The sequence below is a fragment of the Amphiura filiformis genome, chromosome 11, assembly GCF_039555335.1.
Source record: "Amphiura filiformis chromosome 11, Afil_fr2py, whole genome shotgun sequence".
Classification (NCBI taxonomy): domain Eukaryota; kingdom Metazoa; phylum Echinodermata; class Ophiuroidea; order Amphilepidida; family Amphiuridae; genus Amphiura; species Amphiura filiformis.
In genome coordinates this window covers 39,256,643-39,281,506 of record NC_092638.1, presented here as the reverse complement: position 1 = coordinate 39,281,506, position 24,864 = coordinate 39,256,643, and the positions used below count along the sequence as shown (strand labels likewise).

The 24,864-nt window shown below is 37.7% G+C and overlaps 1 protein-coding gene across 1 annotated transcript in view; it reads right to left on the bottom strand.

Annotated features, from left to right (window-relative positions):
• The window catches only part of LOC140164826 (serine/threonine-protein kinase SMG1-like), a 114,543-nt gene that overhangs the window by 10,042 nt on the left and 79,637 nt on the right, over nucleotides 1-24,864 (bottom strand). Inside the window, 25 exon segments of the mRNA XM_072188202.1 lie at nucleotides 416-501; nucleotides 3,689-3,773; nucleotides 4,161-4,389; nucleotides 5,396-5,600; nucleotides 5,983-6,107; nucleotides 7,096-7,444; nucleotides 7,922-8,172; nucleotides 9,645-9,784; nucleotides 11,709-11,826; nucleotides 12,394-12,654; nucleotides 13,279-13,464; nucleotides 14,234-14,314; nucleotides 14,672-14,790; nucleotides 15,247-15,345; nucleotides 15,632-15,855; nucleotides 16,871-16,956; nucleotides 17,350-17,522; nucleotides 18,499-18,671; nucleotides 20,295-20,468; nucleotides 21,119-21,393; nucleotides 21,871-21,990; nucleotides 22,421-22,574; nucleotides 23,258-23,358; nucleotides 23,898-23,984; nucleotides 24,478-24,631. Coding sequence (XP_072044303.1) covers nucleotides 416-501; nucleotides 3,689-3,773; nucleotides 4,161-4,389; nucleotides 5,396-5,600; nucleotides 5,983-6,107; nucleotides 7,096-7,444; nucleotides 7,922-8,172; nucleotides 9,645-9,784; nucleotides 11,709-11,826; nucleotides 12,394-12,654; nucleotides 13,279-13,464; nucleotides 14,234-14,314; nucleotides 14,672-14,790; nucleotides 15,247-15,345; nucleotides 15,632-15,855; nucleotides 16,871-16,956; nucleotides 17,350-17,522; nucleotides 18,499-18,671; nucleotides 20,295-20,468; nucleotides 21,119-21,393; nucleotides 21,871-21,990; nucleotides 22,421-22,574; nucleotides 23,258-23,358; nucleotides 23,898-23,984; nucleotides 24,478-24,631 — 4,055 coding nt within the window.

Sequence of the window (24,864 nt, the reverse complement as noted above, 5' to 3'; positions counted from 1 at the left end):
TATTCAAGTTAAACTCTATCTTGAATCATTTTATCTACCACTACGTATGAATATCCACTTGTATATAATATCTATATATGAGACAGAAAATGATAAGCCATGTTTGTTACAGTGGAGAAATATCTAAATTTTCATAAAATGTTTAGTAATTACAGTTTCTGGCAGAGAAGAACAGCAGTTGTTTACATTTTAAGAGTGTGCACATTGTAAACACGGAAGTGCGGTTCTGGTTGGCTGGTTCAATCACCTGACAATCATAACAGCAGGCCGCTAATCTGATTGGCCAAATACGCGTCAAAATGTTGGTCGGCACACATCGCATCAATCTGAGCAAGGGACTGCTGTTCTTCTCTAAACTGAGTGTAACTTGCTTCAACAAATAACCATGTCTGATCTGTATATCTGACTGACTGACCTGTTGCAACCTGTTGGTTGGTCTCTTCTTCTTCATTCAGTTTGGACAACAATGGATCCGCCAAACTCACCAGATGATCATATAACCTAAGAGTTTGAAAATAAAAATAAATAATAGTGATTTATCGTATCATACATTATATACCTCATATATAGATTCCTGTCATCTGATTGGTTAAAAGTAGGGGCATTGTTTCAACTATGCCCTGTATTTGAAAGAATTTCATCAAACTGACTATGGACCGGTCCATGGAAATGAACTATGGACGGTTCAACTCTGCAATCACAACATCCACGTACATCCATTTAACAAGCGTATTGGGTGTTGATAGTCAGTCTGTGTAAGAGATGGATTTTACTTCGGGGCAAAGTTGGTGGGTCGCAATTTTTGACCTGCAGCAGACAGCAAAAAACCAAAACAAAACGAAACACGGAAAGTTAACTGGAATAAATACGTTACGATAATGGCCGAATCTGAAAATATAAGGTTCCAACTGCTTGACGATGTTGGGTTGCAAGAGATAATCGATGGTGCGGACAGCAAGAATACAAAAGCACAAGTCAAATACGCTCTAAAAATCTTCGAGGAATACTTAAAAGTGATAGACATGAATTTGTCTGACGCTACAAACCTGCCGAATTCGCAGCTTGATGCATTGTTACAGAAGTTTTATTGCGGTGCACGGCAACAAAATGGAACATTATACTGTAAGAAATCCATGATGGCCATCCGATTTGGGATACAACGTCATTTCCTGAATACTAAGAAAGTGGATGTCGTAAACCATGATGACTTTGCCAATTCGTCGAGAGTTTTCAAGTGCTTTTCAGCAACACTGAAACAGAAAGGGAAAGGAGTTGTAACACACAAGGAAGCTATATCCGCTGAAGACATGGCCATTATTCAAGAATCTCTGGATTTGAGTGATCCACTTGGTCTGCAAGACAAGGTTTTCCTGGATGTTATGCTCTATTTTTGCAATAGAGGACGAGAGAACCTGCGGGAGATGACACGCGACAGCTTTGAAATTAGCGAGGAAGGAGGAAAACAAAAGATTACTCTCAAAGATACACTCACCAAGAATAACCGCGGAGATGACCAGGAGAAGAGCCAGGGTGGGGTCATGTTGTCAACAGGTATTGGTCCACGTTGCCCTGTTAACACATTTTTACTGTACATGGACAAACTGAACCCTGGCTGTGAGTGCTTTTGGCAAAAGCCAAAACCCAAAGCCAAATCTGCAGCCTCAGTATGGTACTGCAATGCACCACTCGGCAAGAATAAGATCGGTAGTAAAATGAAGGACATTGCATTGAGGGCGGTACTGCACGGTCATATACCAACCATTGCTTGCGAGCAACGAAGCGTCTCCTCACTGCAAAATGCAGGATTTAAAGACCGTGATATAATGACAGTATCCGGTCACCACTCGGAAACGAGTATCAAACACTATGCCAGAACCACCGAGGACACCAAGCATAAAATGAGTGAAGCAATTGCTGCGACAATGTCGATCGGTCCACCCGCAGAAGAACCATCATCATCTAAGCCTACTCAGAGCAATAGTCAGGAAATTGCTGAGCTAGAGCAAATTATGCGTGATATTTCAAACAACCCTGACGTCATGACAGTTCCTGTCAACATCACCTCAAGTTCAACAACAAATAGTCATGTTCCTGTCAACATCACCTCAACTTCAAAAGCACCCACATTCAACTTGCAGAACTGTGTGGTGCAAATTTACAACAACTAATAGCACATGACACTTCTTTGTAAATATGTTGCCTAAATGGGCCAGTTTGTTATTAACTGAACAATTGTTGGAAGAATTAAGCTGTTGGTGTTGGAATTTAAGCTGAAATTGAACAGTTAACTTTTGCGTAAGCTGAAATTGAAACTTTTGCATTTGAACTTTGACGTTGAACTATTGGAATGCTTGTTTGCATCAAGAACTTTTGTTGTATTTGAATTTTTACCAAGGATTATAAAGGCTATCCTGGAAGAGGAATATTGGTAAGTCGTGAAACTTTCTTTGTAAATATTATTTAGCCAAGGCCTATGAGCAATAAAATAGGCCTTTTAACCAATCAGATGACAAAAATCTATATTATTCGGTATATAAAACAAATATTGACTGCTTTATTGGGTCATGGTTAAAATTATAGGCCCTCGGTGATCTCAAAACCATGCTATGCCCTCGGCTGCGCCTCGGGTCATAGCATGGTTTTGAGATCACCTTGGGCCTATAATTTTAACCATGCCCCTCATAGCAGTCAATATTTGTATAGTATAACCAAAAACCTAAAGGCATGCAAAGACAAACACATGTGACCAGCTCCAACAGAACCTGGAACAAGTCACCACACATGTTTTGAGTTATTGGCCTTTAAAGATGACTTCCCATAAAAAAAAATCCAAATTTTGAAATTCCTAATTTCATGATATTTGACTATGAGACTAAGTGGACTTTCAAATCCTTGAAAGTACTTATTAAGAGGTTTATTTAATCAATAATTAACAATTGAACTATGATAATCTCTATTCAATCCTGTTTAAGGCATGAAACTAATTAGCCAATTACTCAGAATAGCAATTTGGCAAAACTATCAAAGTATCATTTACAAAATTATCCATCTTGAAAAGGATTGATGCTATATAAAATATATAAGTTTGGTATCATTTTAAAGCCTATTGTCCAGTGCTTACATTTTCATTCAAATCATGCAATGTCAAAAATGTGACTTGTTCCTGGTTTTGTCAGAACAGGTCACATATGTGACACGATCTGGTCCATGGGGGCCAAAGGAGGCATTTTTGAAAATTGAGTTACTGTACATTATACATAGGCTATCATTTACTGAAAACACCAAATGTCTAGCATACTTGGCTCTAAAGTTATGAAGTTTTTTGATGTCTATTTTCTTATGTATATTATTGTCTTTTACTTTATATTTTTACCTTTATCTCAGTTTCAAATTTGCCACCTTTGGCCCCCATGGACCAGATCGTGTCACATATGTGTAACCACTTGAAGTTGTCACCATCTAAATGAGAACTAACCCTACACCTCCCAACTGTGGTTGTCGTTTATAATGTCTTCTTATGCTATTTTTAATCTAATAACACTTTCCAGGAATCGTCAACATCCATGGTTCATGTGCACACAGATTTCCCATGTGTGTTCCTGTTTGCTGGTGTGCTCCCACCAAACAAACAAGCACTCCCACAAACATCCTAAAATACTGCAAAACTCTTTTTATCACGGACACTTACCGTTTGGTGTGTTCTGCCTGTTCCCGTATTTTAGGTATCATGTCTTCCAACTCAAGAACCTTGTGAATATCTTCCGCCGATGAACCTGTATGAGGGAAAAAAAAAAAAAAAAAAGAACATCCATCAAAGGATTATCCTTAAATAATGGCATACCAAATAAGTAGTTTTGGTTAAGAAACTTTATGGAAGTGTAGAATACAAAATAAGAGAGTCTACATTAAACAAATTCATGCGACTTGACCATCTGACTAAACCAAAGGATTTTAACCTACAAGTAAGATCTTCAATAATAATAAGGAAAATAATGTTGGCACATTTTCAATGTGTATCATCAATTGCTTTCCCCTTCCCCCAATACAACATTGAACAAAGCTGTGTCGACCACTGAGCCCTGCAAGACCCATGGTGGAAAATGGAAAGCAATGCTTCAAAAGGTGTCATAAATAAAAAATAATGTAAGTAATTCACTTACCAACCAGGAGGACTTTGAGCATGTTGGTGAATTCCTCTGAGAAGCTCCTGTATGCCATCATGAATGCCCTGACATCTCCTGTAGTACCTTCCTCTCCATCAGCAGTCTGTTGTTCCTCCTCTTCTTCTCCCCTGGCTATCGTCTTTAGCAGTCCTTTCACCTCTGACATCAGCTTGTGGTGGGTACCTAAGGTGTTCTTGACCGTATCTACTTGGGTGTGCAATGCATCCTAGGTTTGGGAAAAACAGAATATTTTCTTACATTGTAAAGGAATTACAAGTATTTTGCAAGAATAAAACTGGATTTCCTTTCTGCCAATGACATGAACACTGCTCATTATTTAAAACATTTTTACATCAATTTTCTGTGATTTTGATTCAGAAATAGCTGCAAAATACTATTCTGTCGGTCCGTGCCACGTCACTTCCGGTTGATGATGCGACTCACAGTCGAGTGAAAACATTCGATTTTTGTTGATGATTTCTGTCATTGGTGTTATGTAAATTTCGATCGCAAATAGTCAGTGGAATCAAACAACCGTTTCTAAGTCTTCTGAGTGGAAGAAACTTATATACTGACAAACTTAAAATTAAATTCCATGGTCGAGTGTCGTTTTTTCCGAAATTGAATGTCACTCCAACAACATCGTTATGTAGCCTCCTTCACAGCCGGTTTCTGTTGTTCATAACAAACCGTGAGCCACATGCAGTTTGGGCCTGAGACTAGAGATAGCCCAGATGTTGGACCGAGTCAATAAAAAACAAAAACACACAACAGCCACTCATGTCTAAACCTGTGATGTGTACATGTACCCATAGATAAATATAGAAATATGTAGCAAGCAAAGGTGCAAAATCATTCATGAGAGTCAATTGTTTCCTGTTTGTTCTCAAGAAAGAATTGAGCTAACAGGCAAGGAACTCACTGGTTTATTGTCTCGGTTACTCTTACTAGAACTCTGGGAGCCAGCTCTGGCTGCGATGGTTTATTTTGGTTTGTATTATAAGGTATGTGCTTCTTAGCTGCAAGTTCATAAATGTTTCTAAATGGTTTATATGGTGCATCTTAGACCACTGGTCAGCTAAAGTGTGCAAGGCTTTTTTTTCAATGAATTGCCCCATATATAAATTAAAACTGCATCACTCACTATGCTTCTGTATAACTTAACCATTGCAATTATTGTAATATCTTTACACAAGAGCAGCTTCAACATTTCTTTTTGAAAACCAAATTACCTTTCCAGATTGAACCTTCAGCTTTTGTTCCTCAGCTTTCTTGTCCCTCTCTTTAGCTTTCTTCTTAAGTAAATCCAACACTTGACGCATCCACTTGTGGTTGATGGGCTGGTCTGGTGTGGGTGGCTTTAATCGAATGAAACCTTCCTCCACTTTGGTCACGGTTGCCGTGCTGGATTCCATAGCCTCGCAACTCTCAAGAGTTCTAGAGGAGAAAAAAGTTGAATATTTGGGCCGGTTCAATTCTGAAACTACAAAAATCTTTGGGTTTCAAAATATTTGCATTCATTTTGTTGCGACCCTACATACTTCAAGTTGAATTTAAAATCATTTTGAAATGCCACATGGGTCATATTGTCTTTAAGTGCTTGCTCAGACCCCCTACTGGGATTATTGTAATAATGTTTTATTGGGCTTGCTATTTTTATCTAGCATCAGGATGAGGATGCAACAAAACAGTATTCACACACACAATCAAAATGTTAGCATTCTAAAGATTTCAGTTGACCATCCTCACCACATCTGTGAATGTGTCTTAAAGACCAGGTATCATAACAAGCCTGATTTTAGTGGCTAAAATGGATTACCTATTCAGGAGAGTCAAAAAGTTGGACTCTGCATTCATTGCTTCCGTTGTCCTGGTTCTCAGTGCTTCAAAGTGAAGGATGGCATTACTCAAAGCCGACACTTCTTTGCTGTGCTTGTTTTCAACCTGAAACAAAGGTGAATCATCCCATCAATCAATAAATCAATCAACTAATCAATCAAACAATCACAAAACTTTGAAAATATCATGCGATCTACAAATGACTCAAATTTCAACAAGCTTCCATTCTGCATTCCTAAAATGAAACATCCATTCCACTCCTCAGTCCATTCACCCAAATATCTTTCCCCTCATCCTTCCTTTCTTCACTTCATTCTTCAGTTTTTCATGCGCTTTTAATCTTGAAAAATTACATGATTTTTCTAATCGCAAGATTCCAGACCACAAGTGAGGACAACATACTAAAATTAGCCTCAAACTACACCTTGTTGAGCTGCTGTTACTTCCCAACTTTTATCTACAAACACTTTTGTTTTGTTTGTTTTATTACTACCCTCTTAAAGCTCATCAAAAGTTTGCATTCTTTTAAAATGAATTTTACTACTTTGGATATTATATTATCCTTTAAAAGCAGATGAGGTATTGTTGGTCGAAGCAACCAAAAAAAATTTTCATTATCTAAATCAATATATTATTGAAAAATAACACTTTGATGTTTTGCAAAAGTTCATTCTACAAATCATGCATATACTTTGAAAACTTGCCTGGTTTATTGTTGTTAATGAGTTATGAACATTTTACAAAACTGATGTTGTTTCAGCCCTTTTTACAACATAACTATACATTCGCTATGAATTTAGCAATGCAATTTTTGCCAAAGCTCACTACCATTCGCAAGATGCTGTGAACAACCAAATCGCAACAATTTAAAATAGTTGCTAACCTTAAATTCATAATATGAAACTTTTGTTTAGGTTAAGTTCCGTGCTTTTTGCAGTTTAACACATCACCACAAATTTAACCCCACAAAAATATTTTTAACATGTAGGCTTCAACATGTAGCTGTTTGAAACCGCAAAACAACTCAACTGTGCAGAACAAATCATGAAAAATTAACCCAGTGAAAATAATGTGCTATAAAGGAAATACTTACAGCATAGATCTTATTCCTGTCACCAACTGCCTCGTCAAACTGCCGTAGGACTGCATTTAGAGACGGATTAGCTCCAGATGCCCATTTCAACCTCTGAGAGATACTAGCATGAAGGGATGTAGAACGCTCTTGTACCGCACTGATTGCGCCCTCTAGCGAAACCAACAGATGCACACGTTTGCGCAAGTCTGACATCACGCTGGATCTCGGTGGATTCTGGAAGGGTGCGTTCTGCCTCTGATGGCCTGCTTGTTGCAGGATGTCTTCATGTAACCACTGATAACGGACCAGTTGAGACTGTGCACGATTGGCTACGTCCTTAGCGATACCAAGGGCTGCATTCAACTGCCTATTAGAGTAAAGAACAAAAACAGTAAATATTGGAGGTAAAATGTCATAAAATATGGAGATTGTGACCCCTCTGTGGTTAGATGCGATTCAGTGGTTGCAAGAGTGAGAACCATTCTTTTCTTTTTTGAAGCAAACACATACACCTATATGTGCAACCTACATGCACACACACTCCCCTACACAGAAAAGAGGAAAGAGAGAAAGGCAATTCAGCTGTAGGAGCATTGCTTTGGCAAAAATTGAACTTTTTACCAATCATACTGTTTATTAGGTATGGCTAAAGCCTTGCAGTTATGTACATCTGCAAATTGGATCAACCAACTGCCTTACGAGGTGATTGATAACACCTTCATCTCAAACAAGCTTTTCCTTAACCCCAACTACACAGGGGCGGTTGGGGTGGGGTGCCCTGTGTGCTACCCAGCCCACCCTGTGTGAGTGGGTTTGGGTAAGGTTTTAAGTAGAATTTTTATACCTTGCTTGGTCTGCTGCCCTCCAGGCCGTATCATAAGAAGATGTGATGTTATTCAGCAAGCTGTACAGATGCGAGCGAACCAAGCCTTTCTGAATAGACACCTCCACTGCCTTCTTGATCAGAACATCGATGGAATACTTGGAATTAGCTCCTATGTCAATAACATTGATAGCTGCTACAGTGTCAAGACCCAATTGGTGGGCAAATGTACAGGCACATAGGCAGATTACCTGAGTAGCTATTCCTAAGATCTGAAATGAAAAATAAAGCAAACAAACAACTGAGCTTCATCTCAAATTTGCAGAGACAGGAAATTGAGATTCCATGTATCCTCTGAGCAGCATCAAAAACGCAGAAGTGTTTTGAGGCTTGTATTTACTACCACAGAGAAGGGTTGCCAAACCCACGATTTGGTAGCCCAATTGGGTGACTTTTGAAGATTTTCCCTGCGACTTTTGACAATTTCCTATTGCATAGAAACCAATGGTTAAGAAAAAAATTGGGTGACTTTTGAACATTGGCTCACGTGACTTCCAATAGTTTCCTGCCCCATAGAAACCAATGGTTAAGATAAATATTGGTTGACTTTTCAATTATTTGACCTGCGATTCGGGGTGAAATTTTTTGGCAACTCTGCCACAGTGGTCAGCAAAAATCTGTTGTGGGTTGGCATCATGTACTATAAAATCCCTGTTTTTTTTACCACTTTAGCCATAATGTATGATCTTATAATATAAAATTGGTTAATTTTTTTAAACCTAACTTTTGGCATATTTGTAATGTTTACACATGTCCCAACTTTCACCTAAATGGAATCAGCCAAACAGAGTAAAGTTTGATATAAAGTCATAATTCATGAATTATGACTTCATGTTCGCCTATAGAACTGTGTGGTAAACGGCCAAAATAACCAGTAGGGTTTCTTTCACATTACCTTGTTATTTCAGCTCAAAATGGAGAGAAACCCTTCCTGACAATTGAATACCTGAGTGGAAGAAGGGCCCAACTCCATCAAAACTGTTTTTGAGATATTAGGAAAAAACTAAATATTTTGAAAAGTTTTATAGGCAGAATGTTTTCCTCTTCAGGGGACCTTTAATACATGAATATACAATATTTCATACATTCAAAATTAAATATGATGTTTCCATGGCAACGGTACAGGTCTTAATACGAACTGGAGTTGGGCCCTTCTTCCACTAATATACTGCAAGTGCCAGTTCCGTAAGCAGATGTGTTATAAATAGCTACAGAAATTTGGCAATTATCCATTAATTGCACAAGTAGAAGCATGTCAAGAAAGTTTATTGTAGTGAAAAGCAGATTTCATGGATGAACAAAATTCCTCTTTAACCCAATATTTGCGGAAAAAGGGCCCAACTCCATGGAGTTGGGCCTTTCTTCCATGAAAACCATGATTAAGTGTACTTGAAAGACTATTTGGAGAGTTGATTTTGGCTCATCTTTCACACACAAGGAAGAACAATCTGTTGGCAATAATATGCTGGGTCTAACTCATTTTTGTAAAAAATTGGAGTTGGGCCCTTCTTCCACTCAGGTATTCAATTATTACTAGTATTATTTCAGCATTTTTTAGTATAGAATGACAAATTTAAATTTTGAAGGAAATCTTACATATGGCTTTTGTACTAGTCATCCAATTTGTTCACTTTTTGGAGGAGCTAAGAATTAACAACATGTTCCTCAATTTGACACATCTTACCTGCTTTCTGATATAATGTGCCAAGAACTTCTTGATAGGTTGTACTAGTTGTGACTCAGTAAACAACAGTGCTGAGATCTCAGGAGAGCCATGCTGGCCTGTCAGCAGGGTGTTCAGTTTATTGCATTCATCTTGATCACCTGAAAATCAATGCAACATTTAAAGATCCTTAAGTTTATTAAAATTCATAGCCTCTACATGTGACGTGTTTAACCCAATCACATATCATAAGTTTGAATACAGGTTACTGTGTATTGACAGCATCTCATTACAAAGTACGTTAGTACACTTTAAAATTACAGCGTTGTGTGAAGTGTTATTCGTACCAAATACTTATGTGGGCCTGGCCGCCATACTTGGACATCGCATGATTGCACGCTTACTAAACTTGTACATTGTTTTCAATTTAAAAGAAGAAAATGTGACTCAAATGGGATTAAAGAAGTTAAAAGTAGCGGTTATGATCCCTCGGAATATTCCTCAGTTCAAAAGCACAATGTTTAGCTATTTCATAATACACAAACCAACTGATGCACAGTCATTATCATCTAAAATCCATCCCGCTGAAGACCAAAGGTTTTGGCTGCACCATCCCTGATTCCATTTAACCAAAAATGGGCTATTCCAGTTGAAATCCATGCAAATTCAAATATGGTTAAAGGCATTGAAATGTCTTCCATTTATAGGGGGTATATGAATTTCAACTGGAATACCCTGATATCAGTTTTCTTGTAAACTACAATAATTTAATCACAACTTTTCTCAGATAAACAATCCAGTATACAGAGAGTATGTCATCAATAAAAACTTTTGGTGGGAGGCCATAAAATGTTATCTCTTTATCACCTTGTATCAATGATGCAGTAAATGGAAACCAAGTGTTGTGCTGAATTTCAACAATTGCAATACTTGCATGACAGAGTTCTTGGATAAAAACCTGACGAAAGATCATAATTCCTTGATATGGGCGATTCCATTTAAAATCCACACTACTCCTGTGCAAGATGTTAAAAATATCTTCCATAGGGGGAGAATGAATTTCAAATGGAATAAACACATTAGGCAGCTCCATTTGAATTTCATCCACCCTCTTAAAGGAAATCTGTACCATAAACTAATCAATGGCTAATATAGTTATATACCCCTAAATTAAACATACCAGACGCTCTATATGAATTTCGGAATATTCCTAACAAAGAAAAAGCACTTTTAATCCTTCGTTTCTGCGATTCAAGGGAGGCGCCATGATAGCTGCTTGTGAATCCTTTCTGCCACAAACGGTAGTGTAACCTTTCACACAGACCCACGGCGAGCGTGTGTTGCTGTATGGCATTCGCGACCCCTACAGCGAATTTTGGTTTTTAGTGCTGTTTTTACTTTTCGTTCTCAAAAGACATTGTTGATCATAAATATTACTTAAAATACATTTTTTATGTTCTTCTGTAGTTTTATGGGTAGAAATTGTCGCGTTTTCTTTTGAGCGAATGTTGAATCTGAACTTTGGTAGTATCGCCCGTGTCACCAAAGTTCACGAGGGACGAGGCTGGTGGCACGGATTTTGCTGGTTTCAAAATCGGGGTACCGTTACAGCGTAATAAAAATACATCGGGTATCAATATGGCAGCCACCATGGATCGCAAACTCACCGCTAATCGTCGTAAGGAATTAAGAATTTCTCCTTTATTTGGACGTATATAAGCTTGGGACTTTTACTGTTTGTCGTTTTTATTATTGCTGCAACTATATAGCCATTGATTAGTTTATGATACAGATTTCCTTTAAGAAAGATTCATGAGTCTTCCACAGAGGGAGACTTTCCATATAGAGTTGGTTAATGTGCTAATTCCATTTGAAATTCATACTCAAAATTTTCCGCAGAACGAGTGTGGACTTTAAATGTATTAGCCCTATACACTTATAAATACACTTAAAAGGCACTTAATCACACACTCCATATCAAAATGAATAACATGAATATAGTGATTGTCACCAACAAGTGTTGGGGCACTTTCAATATGAAAGCCCTGTGATGGTAAACCAAAAATAATCTTTGTGTTCCCCTACCTTTGCTTGCTGCGGCATAACATCTACACAATAAGAAGAATTCATTCAGTGCCTGAAGCTGCTTCACAAAGAACATATCCATTAGTAACTCCTGGGTGTTGGAATTCAATACTGTGGCCTGCAAGATGACACAAAATGGAATAGTTCATAGGTCAGGCAGACATCCAGCCATTGTATTTGCTTGAAGTTTGGTTGGTCAAGCAATGTATTGTATTGATATGCAGTGCAATCCCAGTGTGCATGTCCCCATTATGCGCAAGTTGTTTACAAACATGCAACTTCACTGGCAAACAACTAGTTTTTACCCGATTCGGAAGCTACCAATCTGATCGGTCAGACACTAAGTAGAAACTTCCTAAAAATAAGATTGAAAATCATGGCTGGGTGTGGCCGTTACCTTGCTTTATCTGTATGAACGTTTTTTAGGATGTGCAGTCTTGAAGGTGTTAGCATTATCAAGCCCATTATGTTGTCAGTTCACTCAGTCTACTGCAACTGCCCCCGATTTGGGACGGGGTGGGGAGCGGGGTTGAGAGCTTTGGTTCCAGGAACCCTCCCTCTCCAGCTGCAGATACTGTCAGGATGTCAAAAAGACTCCTTTTATTTCTTACATGCATAGGTTGAAAATGTATCAGGTACAGATCAGCCAACCAAAGAATAGATCAAGCACCTGTTAGCAATTTACCTTGAGTCCTTTTGCATCCTGGATCACATCCACTTTACGCCATTCCTGTGGTACTGGCAGCCCATCCATCTGGCTTACAAACTGCTTGACTGGGCCAAGCAGCTGCTGAAACACAGCATTACACGCAGCTAGTAGGCTCTGTCCTGTAGTCAGTGGCATCGCGGTGGGATTAGATGGATTTGAAGTGTTTATGGTCGGTTCTATCAGACTGGCAAAACGACTACGTAGGAGTTGGACTGGTTGCGATGAAGTCAGCTCAGTCTGTGGAATAAATGAAAACCAGAGTAATGAAACAACCAACTGAAATATTTATTTTCTATCACACTTTACAGGATTTGGATTAATGCTTTTCAAATCAAAAGATATGAATTTTGGGCCTCTTATTTAGCATGTACATATAATGTGCACTACAAGAGGAGAACATTTGTTGCAAAATCCATTCTGATTTACACCAACTTCCCAATTCCAAGGCTTTAGAATTACAAAACTTGTTTTTCAATTTCAAATCCCCCTAAAAAATCATCAAATCTGTAAAATCATCAAATCGTTTCACTCGCATTTGTAAAGTCAAAATTAATTGACTTTTACCCTCCTCCCCCCCCAAAAAAAAAATCCAATTTTACATACATACAGCAAACCAAAACTTAAAATTGCCCAAAAAATACAAACTTTAAGTCGGTATGTCGGGCCTGAAGAAAAAAGGATTTTTTTATTGCTGTAGGTAAAGACTTTTCCTGTCTATATTCTACATATTGATGTGATAACACACAAAGTCCCCATCTGCAATAGTTTCTACAAGTCATGTGTGTAGATGAAGCAGAAATAGGGCAACTATTCTAGATATGGCAGCTATTGGGTATTCATGATATAACACCCCTCACATACCTGCATGCCCAGCGTGACCGTGGCTAAATCCTGTTCAATCTGGTAGGCAACCTTCTGCAATGGTAACTCAGGATTCTGACACATATCGTTGAATGCTTTCAGAATGAGTGCAACTGATGGGTCTTCAGACTGGATACTCTTGACGACCAGTGGGGTCAGCACTTTCTTGAACTGACTGTGCAACTCCTGAGATAACAAGAAAATATCAAAATAGTGGTCAGGATCAAATCACTTTATTATTTATTTCACTATGTTTCTAAATTTAAAAGTCAAAATTAAAAGGGCATTTCATGATCCACAGCCTCACCCCACGACTTTAAAAAAAAAAGAAGATTTTTATACCACTGGAAACCTCTGGCTACATAATGTTTATAGGTACCAAATATTTCTTGTAGATTAATTCGTTTAGCAAAAATATTGAATTTGAATTTCGTTCTGGTGCACCAGAACGAAATTACAACAGTGGTCTTTGGAGCAGTGTAATACACATAATCATGCATAACTCGTAAATGCAAAATCAGAATCAACTCAAATTTTGGGAATAAGCTTTTTTCATGGATATCTACTGAAAAATGTCATACAAAGAGGATGCTAGGAACACGGAATCCTCCTTTAAATGGTTTTGACATCGGACATATTTCTCTTAACTTTATCACATATGTGATGCAGCACATCAAAAGGGGGGACTTTGCAGCAAAGTGCTTTTCAAGATATTGATTAAAAATAGACAGGAAACAATAAGAATTTGGGATTCTTTTTCACTTATAAAATATGAAAGCCGTGATCGATTTTAGGCATCATTTAAAAGCTTGCAAAATGCTTTTAAAAGCAGAAACACTTCACTCAAAATTATTGACTTCACCTGCAAACTCTCCCTTTTGATGTGCTGCATGACATATAGCTTATTAACAGACTGCAAACATTACAATTGACACTTCTGGATATTCTGTCTTACCTGAAGCTGAGAATAGACATTCTTCAAAGATCTGAAACAATCCACTGCTGCAAACACCTGAGCTACATCAAATGTAGATGGCTGTAAGAAACAAGTTACACACATCAAATTAATCAGATTAAAAAATGTTTGTTTGTCGAAACCTACCCGACCGTTTAAGAATGGCACACCCACGTTTTGTTGTCCAGTTTCAAGGGAATTCACCACCTGACTATAAAAACAAGTTTCAATTCAGGGGTCACCTTTATATTTATTTCCTACCAGACATATCCTACCAGATTTGTAATCCACAGGACCTCCACTAAATCAGCAAGACCTGGTTTTGTTATATATACAATATGTAGGCCTATTAAAGTAATATTTAATGATTCTTTTTGTTGTTTTGCATCTCACAATATGTTGCCCTGAAATTCATTTCAATAATGTATTAATACTCACAAATGAGCAGAAATAGATGAACTTGAAGAAGTTATCCAGGTTGTTGATCATACTACACAGTTCCTCCAAAAACCAGTTACCATTGCGAGTTGTAAAGTCCACAAGCAAATCTCCTGCACCTATGATGGGGAACAATTCAATGTCATTTTACAATCACGAGTAACAGGGCTGAAAATGCCTTGAAAATTCCAATGAAACTGAAAGATATTGGTACAAAACAAAGTAAGGCCAGTAATTTTAGGAAACCGAAAAATCATTTTTGCGACAAAGGAAAGTTGCTAGACAACATGAAATCTACATAACATGAAAGACAAAGTTCTCCAGATGCTGATAAGTATCACAAAACAGGTTGAGATATTATTACTATGCTACAAGATCAGGAAGGAGTTTGTTCTGCTTTGGTTATAAGAGAGGTACTAAACCAGGAGAACTGCCAAAGACCACAAGGAAGACATGGTCATTGGTCAGTCATTGACCTACTACTTTTAATGATTTGGTACAAATCAATTTAAGCCCAGCAGATAAATCCAACTTCCACCCCTTCCGTTGGGCGGACTCTTTAATATATCACTTACTTGCTACAGCTCCTTCCATAATGAGAGATCTCTTGCAGAAACTACTCATCACATTCATGATGACTGCTATCAAAGTCACTGAACCACCATCTCCATTTTCTGTTGACAAACAATAAAGGCAAACCATTATTTTTTTTTAAATCTGCAATGGATTGTGGATAAGGTAAAAGTGCATTTGACACTATGTCCTTTCTTGAGGACACTATAGAAGGTCCATGGTTAGATGCAGTTTGACCAAGTGTGTGCACGGTCAGAGGGTGAAAATGTAAAGTGTCCATGTTTGATAGCAGGCTAGGAAAATTGTAAATAGGTGAGGTGTGGATACATGTGTGTGGGCCTGTCCTGCATTGGTCCGTATCCATGTATGTGCTTGTATCTGTCTCACCTTGAATATACTTGTTAATCTGTGTCTCATACTGTTGTGCCGATGCCTCTGCATGTGGCCTGTCCGTCTGCTCCTGTTTCAGTGTCTCCATGGCTTTCACTAGCTTTGTGTTAGCATCAGCTGCTACACCCTGAAGGTTCAACTCAATGCTAACCACCTGCTGGATTTGATTAGGGTCAGGTGGGGAGAAATGGTCCTGGTATCTATCTATTATGTCATCACATCTACAAAGGAACAAGAAAACAAGTTACTGCTATTAGGCAATCTTAATTTAATAGTTTGTCTCAAAGCACCCGCGCATTTAGTAAAATCGCCCGCTTTTTGCATGTTATTCCTGCTAGATTGAGTAAATTTCAGTTCTTTCCGCTGATTTTTTTTCCATATCCACCACACAAAAATATCCAGGCATGAAAAGTGTTCTTGAAAAAAAACCCACTGAAAACCATGTTTTTTGCCATTTCTTGTGAATTTGATTCAGAAATAGGCTGAAAAACACTGAAAACAATTTTTAAAAAAATGCTGAAAAATGTCTGAATATCACGTCTGACATAGCCTAAATCGTATATCTCAATAAAATTCTTAACCTTGATCACAGCGAAACTGCCTCGACTGATGAAAAGGTGGTATAGTTTTGTCAAAAAGCTTGACCCACAGATAAAAAATAATTAAAGTAAAAAAAAATCCTAAAAAAAAATGCATTCTGCATTAGGTTTTCAACTTGGGAAGGGCTTTGAGACGAACTATGAAATTAAGATGGCCTTATTCAAGGTTGTAATATTGAACAAAACTGAGCGACTGGGGTATCAAAATGTGCATACATAAACCGCCTTTCTTTTTCAATATGTTAAAATATTGTGAATACGATTAATAGTTCTGAAGCTATAGGCGTATTTGTAACTGTCGAGTTACTTTTCGTGAGGTATTTACATATAAGCTTTCAAATAAATGTTGCCAGGACTTTACATAGGCTTATACTGGTATCTCAGCTTTTGTTTACTTGCTTGCTTGGTTATTATTTGGGTTTTTTTTTCAACCTGTAAAACTGTGAGCCCACTTAAAATTTCCGATTATGAATGTTTAAATGTTCATTTAAAGCAGAATTTTAAAAATGCACATTCTTGATGTGAAACATACATATAGAAATAATGTGATGCAGTTTCATAATCCAAACTATGATACCACAATGCATTACTATGAATGGGAACATGTATTATTCATCAATGCTGCTGGTATACTTACTTGGCTGCAGTGAAATCACATATGAGTTCTTGAATCCATTGCTGCCATATATACGCCCTGTTCATTTCAGCAAACTTGACTGGAAACTAAACATGAAAAATACATTGACATATTTGGTAACAAGTGAAACTTTCACTTTCTTACATACAATTATCATCAATTTGCTACAGCAACTATACCTCAATTTTAAATTGTTGACATTAGAATGGGAAGGATAGGATTTCATATAGAATTACATTGTCTAACATTTCGCTGTCATTATTGCATATTGCCTTGCAAGTAACAAGTTCAATTATAAACAGCCCATGTCCTCATCCCATTCTATAGAAGGTGACATTCCTGAAGTTTTTACAGTGAAAGGCCCTTTTTATCTGTTATTTGGCATTACGCAAAACAATGTTTCACTTTAACTTCATCAGCTTAATTTTCACTTATGTCGCCTCTTTCTTTCTCTACCTGAGGTTTTACACTCAACATACCTGTTGCGCCAGTTGACAATAAGCCTGTAGTACATCTACACATCCTATAAGCAGAGCCCTTCTCTGATGTATCAAGCTGCACAATTCTGTCTCTACATGTTCACACTGACTGATGACCTGCATCTGACCGGCTGTCTTCAAGAAGGTCACAACTGGTACATAGGGTCCTCCACCTAGATATACCATCACAAAAACAAGCACAATTCGAGGGTTGACAAACAGAAGGCCTTAACTCACTTTCGGACATTTTGAGATTTTTGTACCAAAATAATCTGTAATACCCACAGATTCTTAAAATCATAAGCCTTAACTCAATTCAACTTCCTATTGCATCTATAGCACAATAATACTTGGTCAAATCTCAATGCAAAATATTATTTTTACTCATTTTTCTCAAAAAGGCACTTTTTGAGTTACGGCCTTCTGTTTGTCAACCCTCGAATTGTTTTTATATGTGATTTAAAGTGCTGTCTGAAAGCGTGGTTAGGCGGGCTCTATAGGCTTTTCTATTACCTGCACTGCCCATTACTTGGACAATAATAACTAAGCACGATTTACTCTGAGGTCATATGTGAAATCGGAAGGTTTTGTTTTGGGCCACGGTATATTAAGGCCAAAAACAAGTTCCGACAGTTTCACAAAATGGTGCAAAGTTATTATTGTCATTCATAACAGTTGACATTTTCAACATATCAGAATGTCACTTTATGTAATTTTATGGCATAAAATGTTGTTAAATATAAACTTTACCTACACAAAAATTGATCAGGCGAACAAGACATTAGTGCCGACAACAAGAACTATCAATCACAGACGGCATTTGCACATAGGATACTTATTTCTTATGTATATAGTTTGATATTTTTGTGTCTTCCAACAGCATATTAAAATGAATTCTTCTTTCAACTGTACGATGTAGGATATATTCCTGTATTGGGCTATTCCAGTTGAAATCCATACACCCCCTGTGGCAGACGTGATCTTAATCTCTTACACAGGGGTGTAGATTTCAAGTGGAGCCACCCATTCGGGTAACCCTATTTGAAATTCATACTCCCTGTGTGGAAAATTAAGCTGCAGGTACTCTTGTTAAACTTCCTACATATACCACTCACCAATTTCCCTCCCCATCTTCACCTTTCTACTTACCCAAGTCTAGAGGCTGTTCCATTTCTTTACTAATGGCAGTAAGATGCTGTCCTCTAGCCGTCTCTAGCGCAACCGTATGCTGCGCATGCCAGTGCTCTAATTCTCTCAGCTTATCTTGTATGGCTGTCAATACAGATGTCCTTGTGCTTTGTAACTTGCTCACTTCACTGTACCTGTTTCAATCAAGCAGTGAATAAGTGTATTAATATAAGATCCAATCATTTCATTTTATACCCTGTTGACTTTCCAGCCCCATCAAATTTAGAGCAATTGCCTATAGTATTTGTATTCTCAAAAAAGAAAAAAAGAAAAAAAAAAAGAATTAATGTTTGTGGTGCTTTAATGTGCACACTTACAATTTATAATTGCACTGCCACTGAGATACCTCAGAATTATTTCACGTCAACAAGGGTGCAACCGAATCACAGCTCTTCTCAGCACTTACATTGTATTTATCCTAAACACCTCCCTATTACACCTGGGTGGGGTGAGGCAAGTGAAGTAAAGTGCCTTGCTTATGTGTACTATACAGCGTGTTGATGCTGCAGGAATTCAAACCAACGCCTCAGCTACCCCGCAATCATGAGTCCAAGTCTTTACCGCTGCATCACCATACCCTCATTATATCACAGACTCTCAGCGAGTCTGTGATGTCAACGTCTTGAGGCAGCTGTTTTGCACAATGCATTTTGCTTCCCACTATAATATTAGTACAATACTAATGCAGCAATTTGGTGCAAATCCAGAAGTTGCAGCGTTATTTACTGTGCAAAAGGATATGCTTGAATTGATATCAACATGCATAATACTACCCCAAATTGAAGATTGCGGTCTGAGATTAATCTTACTGATCGATGCCACACACTGACCACCACTCACCCACCACTCACTTTAGGTCAGGTGGTGGTCGCCGTGCATTCTCTAAATTCAGTAAATTTTCATCGTCAACCGTGTAATTGAATGGGATTATTTTGAAATTTTAAAACGCTTGAAATATCACAAACAAATAGGCCTATGCTAATAAATAATATAAATACAAGCTAAAACCGTTGGGGTTCGATAATGAACCCCCCAAAACTAACCGAGTATATGGAACATGCCATCCTGCCAGGCGGTTTCTCAAATTGGCGGCTCTATCATGCCACTCGCCGCCTGCTTTAGGTGAGTGCAACATGTTATGGTAAGCAATTTTATATTACACTAGATTTCGCGGTTCTCGGGGTGGGTTGTTCTTGTGACTATTTCTAATTACCCAACACCCGTTACCCATATTATAGGCCTACTTGTTCGGACCTTTTAAACTACTATGATATACGTCTCTCAATGATCAAGACCCAATAATCAACTTAGTAGTTTTGTAGCTGTGATGCTTACTTGGCTGTAATCTGGAAACCCATTTAGGCCTATTGATCCGATGAGATGCACCTGCACGATTAACCACACTAATGCTTTCCGATGCTCGCATTACGCCTGTCGGTACTCCAAGACTACGCGATAGCGCACGCAGCAAGACGCGATACGCACCATGAAAGCACGCGTTAGCGAAGCCACGCTGAACATAATAGCGCCAGCGGACAGAGGGACAGACGGACGGACACGCCATGATTAGTATTATGATATTCTGTTTGAATTTGCAACTTATCAAATCGCATCAAATTCCATTCAATAATTAATTTGTTTTTGCACCAGTTTGGTATCATATCACAGCTAAAAGAATACCTCTGACACTCATATCAATTTCATGGAGTATATCAAACAAGTGGGGACTTTCATATTTTGAGGTGTGTATATCTTACCTTGTTCCCAGTGTATGTAACTCATGATTCTTGTCTCCCAGTGCTACATGTAGAATCTCAGACTGTTTCTTGTGTTGTATGGTTATCTCATCAAGTGATTTACTCTTTTCTATGGTGGCTAGATAAGCCTTCAGAATGTCTTCCAGTTTGGAGATTTCTTCTAATATTGCATCTCTGATATATGAAAAAGAAAGAATATAAATTCATTATACATTTGCAAAACCGGCACCTTAAACCTGTTACCCTCTTTCTTTGAATAATATTTAATACAGTTTGATCTTAAATGGGCTATTCCAGTTGAGATCAGGCCTGAGAGTGTGTCTTTGAAAAAATATCTGTTTTTAGCTTTAAAAATCTGAAATTATTTAAATCATACATACTTTTGTACACAACAAGTGTAGAAAAATATCTGAAAGTTGATAAAAAAAAATCTGAAAACAGATAAATATCTGGTCTCTCACACCCCTGGTTGAGATCCATACATCCCCATTGGAAGACAATATCTTGATCTTCCACACAGGGAGTGTTACTTGAATGGGTGACTCCATTTGAAATCTACACTCCCTGTGTAAAATATTAAGGTCATGTCTTCTACAGGGGGTGTATGGAATTTTAATTGAAATAAGCCAATACACAAACAGTTTGTAAAGATACCTGCTTGCACAGTGGATAAGATCACCATACAAGTTTCTTATTCATATGTTGACTATACAATCTTTTCTTACCCACTTGAGCAAACCATCATCCAGTCTAACATTACAACCAGGCTTAATTTGTATGTGAAATAAAATTCAACTGAATAAAACCAACAATGATACCATTACCTGTTCTTAAACCATGGTGCCTTCATCTCGGCCACCCTGGATGAAAACAGACTCCTCGTAATTTCCTTCTCCATCTCTCTCTTCTTCTCTCCCCCATCAGCCACCACTGGATTCATCTGTCCTCCCCCGTAAAATGCGCTGGCAAATCCTCCCTCATTACCGGTGGTCCAGTCAACCAGTGGGTCATAGACAAATGCTTCTAAAAGGGTCAGAAGAGTCTCGCGACCTTTGCGCATGATTTTGAGCACTTCCTCTGCAGTCTGACGGAATGTTCCCTGGTAAAGTGAGAAAATTGAATTTACATTCATTCAACTCTTGAAAATGAAATAGACTTTTAAACTATTATAAAGCTGTGGCCACAAATTGGAATCATGTTCAGCTGGGTTGAATCAGGTCTTGCAATACTGTATAGTGAGATATGGGATATCATAGCGGTCCTCATCCTCCATTATTTGTGACATGGTATATCAAAAAGAGACTTTCTCGGCAGGTTATCAATTTTGAGTGTTTTACATATGAGAGTAGGAATGACCTTGACAAATGTCTGAAAAAAAACCAAGATGCCAGTTATATTCTGGTCTGAAAATATCAGACAATATTTGAAACATTATTAACATCACAGATTTGCAACAAACCCAAATTGTGAAAAAATCACCCCGGGCAGATTTTTGGCTATTTCTTCATTTACCATCCTGCCCAAAAGTCTCCTTTCGATATACTCGAAATGAGCTCATCCTCCACTATTGTCTTACCTCTACTCCTGTGACTCCCAGAGCTGTCTCTATGTTTTGTGTCATCCGAAATGGAACTCTTTCAGGTACCCTCAGATTCTTGCCTTTCTCAAAACAAACATTGTAGTCGATGTGAACAACCTGCATGAAAAGATGAATCAGATAATCGATCAATCAAATCAACAAATTTTCCAACAAGAAATATCAGGTTGGTAGAAACTGATGATAAATAGGGTACAGATTACAAAGAAGAGGGAAAAATGATGAAACTAAAAAAGTTCCTAGACTTGTGTAGAGTACAAGTATAGAAAAATACATTATAAAATAATTTTTCTAACACCAATAAGAACAGCAACAAGAAGAATAACATTGTATACGACACACAATGCAATATATAATCACTACATAGATTGTGTTCTTTTAACATGTAGTACAAAGGACTTCATCCTGGCAAATAAAAGTACCCATCTTTTGCAGGCTATTAAGATGAGTTCAGACACTTGTTTTGGGAAATCCGTCTCAAGAGACAATTTTGAAAGAGGTGAAAGTAAATTTACATTATGATACTCACATCTCCTGTCAAGAAATTGACCAGTACATTGTCCAGATGTCTATCCCCTAGACCAATGATGTAGCCAATGATGGACATGACAGCGGTAGATCTGGAGTAGGCTTGGGTTACATACCACCACTCAGAAGCACTACCGGATGAACACCACAACTCTCTGGATAAGGAAAGACATGCATGAGTGATGGTCACATATGAGTTCAGATTGTGCCAATACACACAGTTTACAAATGATAACACATGTTCATGTGGTAGGCTGAATTCTAAAACAATATGCATTGAACATATACCATACCTATCAGAAGTTCCCAAGTTCAACACATAGCCATGACCAGTTCAGAAATTTTTAAGTTGCTACCACTATTCCTTTTCCCAGTTTTGCATGTTACCACACATACCCTTATCTGTAATTCGCTGCTGTAACAGACTCATCTGCCGGTCAACATTGCTTTGTCCATATCAGCAAAGGTATGATGGCGGAGGTGTGTACCTAAACAAACACAAAAGAGGACCTTGAAAACACACTTCCATTAAGCTGCTTTGTATGCAATTTTATAAAATAGATGGTCTTGTAACAGTGTGAATTGGTCCTGAATGCAACAGGCATAGCGTGTATAACATGCACTTACTTTTGTGTGCAGAGAAATAAATCAAACAATAACTTCCTAGTTAGTACTGTTTAACCCCATATTACAAGCAAAGTTGCAAATCATATTTTTGAATATAATAATACTGCTACTTTCAAGCTTGAACAAGTAAAACTATTTCACTTCTTTGCAATAGAAGAAAACTAAACTAATCCTAATTACGAGTATAATTACAAGTATGTGTACCACTTACTTTGCCAATAGGTCTTTGGGTGTTTCAGACATGAGGTCTTTCAGTACATCCTTCATGACTGTCATCGGCCAATCCTTGCGAGATTCCTTATCAGATAGCCCCTGAAATAATACAGGTATTGACAAATTTAATTGACCTCCTGTTTGTCAATTCCATTTGTGTAGTATTTAAAATTGCAATTTTAAGAAAACATTGCCATGAATGATTGTCAGAAAAATTATAATATGCACCCGGTTACAACTAAAACAAATGATTACACATATCATATCTGAAAAATTGTAATTGCATTAGATAGTAAAATGTTTTTTGGCATCACTGCAGTATCTTGCCCCCTCCCAAATCAGGTTAGGTTAGAGTTTTGGTATTTGACTATATTCTGTAATTACACAACCCTTTTTCTATAACAAGATATGAAACAATTTTGTGCAGAAAATCTTTTGAAAACCCACCTGAAGATTAATGAGGCCCTATGATCAAAACTAGTTTGTATGTTTTTTAGGGAAGGGGGCGATTATGTTTCTTGTCATGCGTTTCCAAACTTTGATGTAATTTGGACACACTTTTGGTATCATTCCCTTAAGAAGTCTTTTGTTTCTTTCAGTCATTATAATGCAAGTCCCCTCTATGTTTTTAGGTACACTTACTCGTCTTTCAAAGCTGGAGTCATCTTGCCGTAGAAGACTTCACTGGGTCTTGCCACTGGAGGTTGTACATTGCTATTAGCACCCTGTCAATGACAACAAGATAAATTTCAACATTTTGAAATGATAGATGGCTTTAATTCAGTTTATTTCTTAATGTTGGAGTTTATTTAGCCCAATAGATACAAACATTGACCTGTAACCTTAGGCTTTGTGTTCGATATAATTGGCGTCACATGGCCGGTTGATTCATGTACATCTGTCGAGTTGCGCATAGTTACAAAATCAAACACTTATGGGAAACACTTATTGTTTTCAGTTGGTTGCACATTTGAGTCTGAGAATTATAGGAACAGTTATGTGCAAAAAAACAAAAAAACAAGTAACTTCCACTTTAAAAGAAAGCACCATTAAGCTATTCCAGATGAAATCCATACACCCTATGGAAGACATGACTTTAATCTTCCACACAGGTAGTGTAGATTTCAAATCTACGCTCCCTGTGTGGCACATTAAGGTCATGTCTTCCATAGGGTGTATGGATTTCATCTGGAATAGCCCATTGTGCTATGTAAATACCTTGGCAACAGCAGCTGCATTTGCTTCTCTCTGCTGCCATCTCTTATACAGACCAAACAAGGGAGTGGCTCCATCTACCCACTGTATGAGACCAGAGCGTGGACCGAGTGGTGTGACAGAGTAGTGACAGGCATGGTAGAGGGATGCGTCTTGCCTAAATCAGAAACAAAAGAATTAGAGGTAAAGATGTTAGTCTACTTGTTATATTAATGGAAGCAAAGAAACAAATACAAAGACTTTTAGGTATAATCAATTGCCACACAAACTATTATTCATATCTTTTAATAATCAGGGTGCAAGTAACATAAATTTTAATTCTTCCACGAACAAAAAAGCAATAAACAATCATGCTGATTGGATGATCAATGATTATGACAACAAGATGAT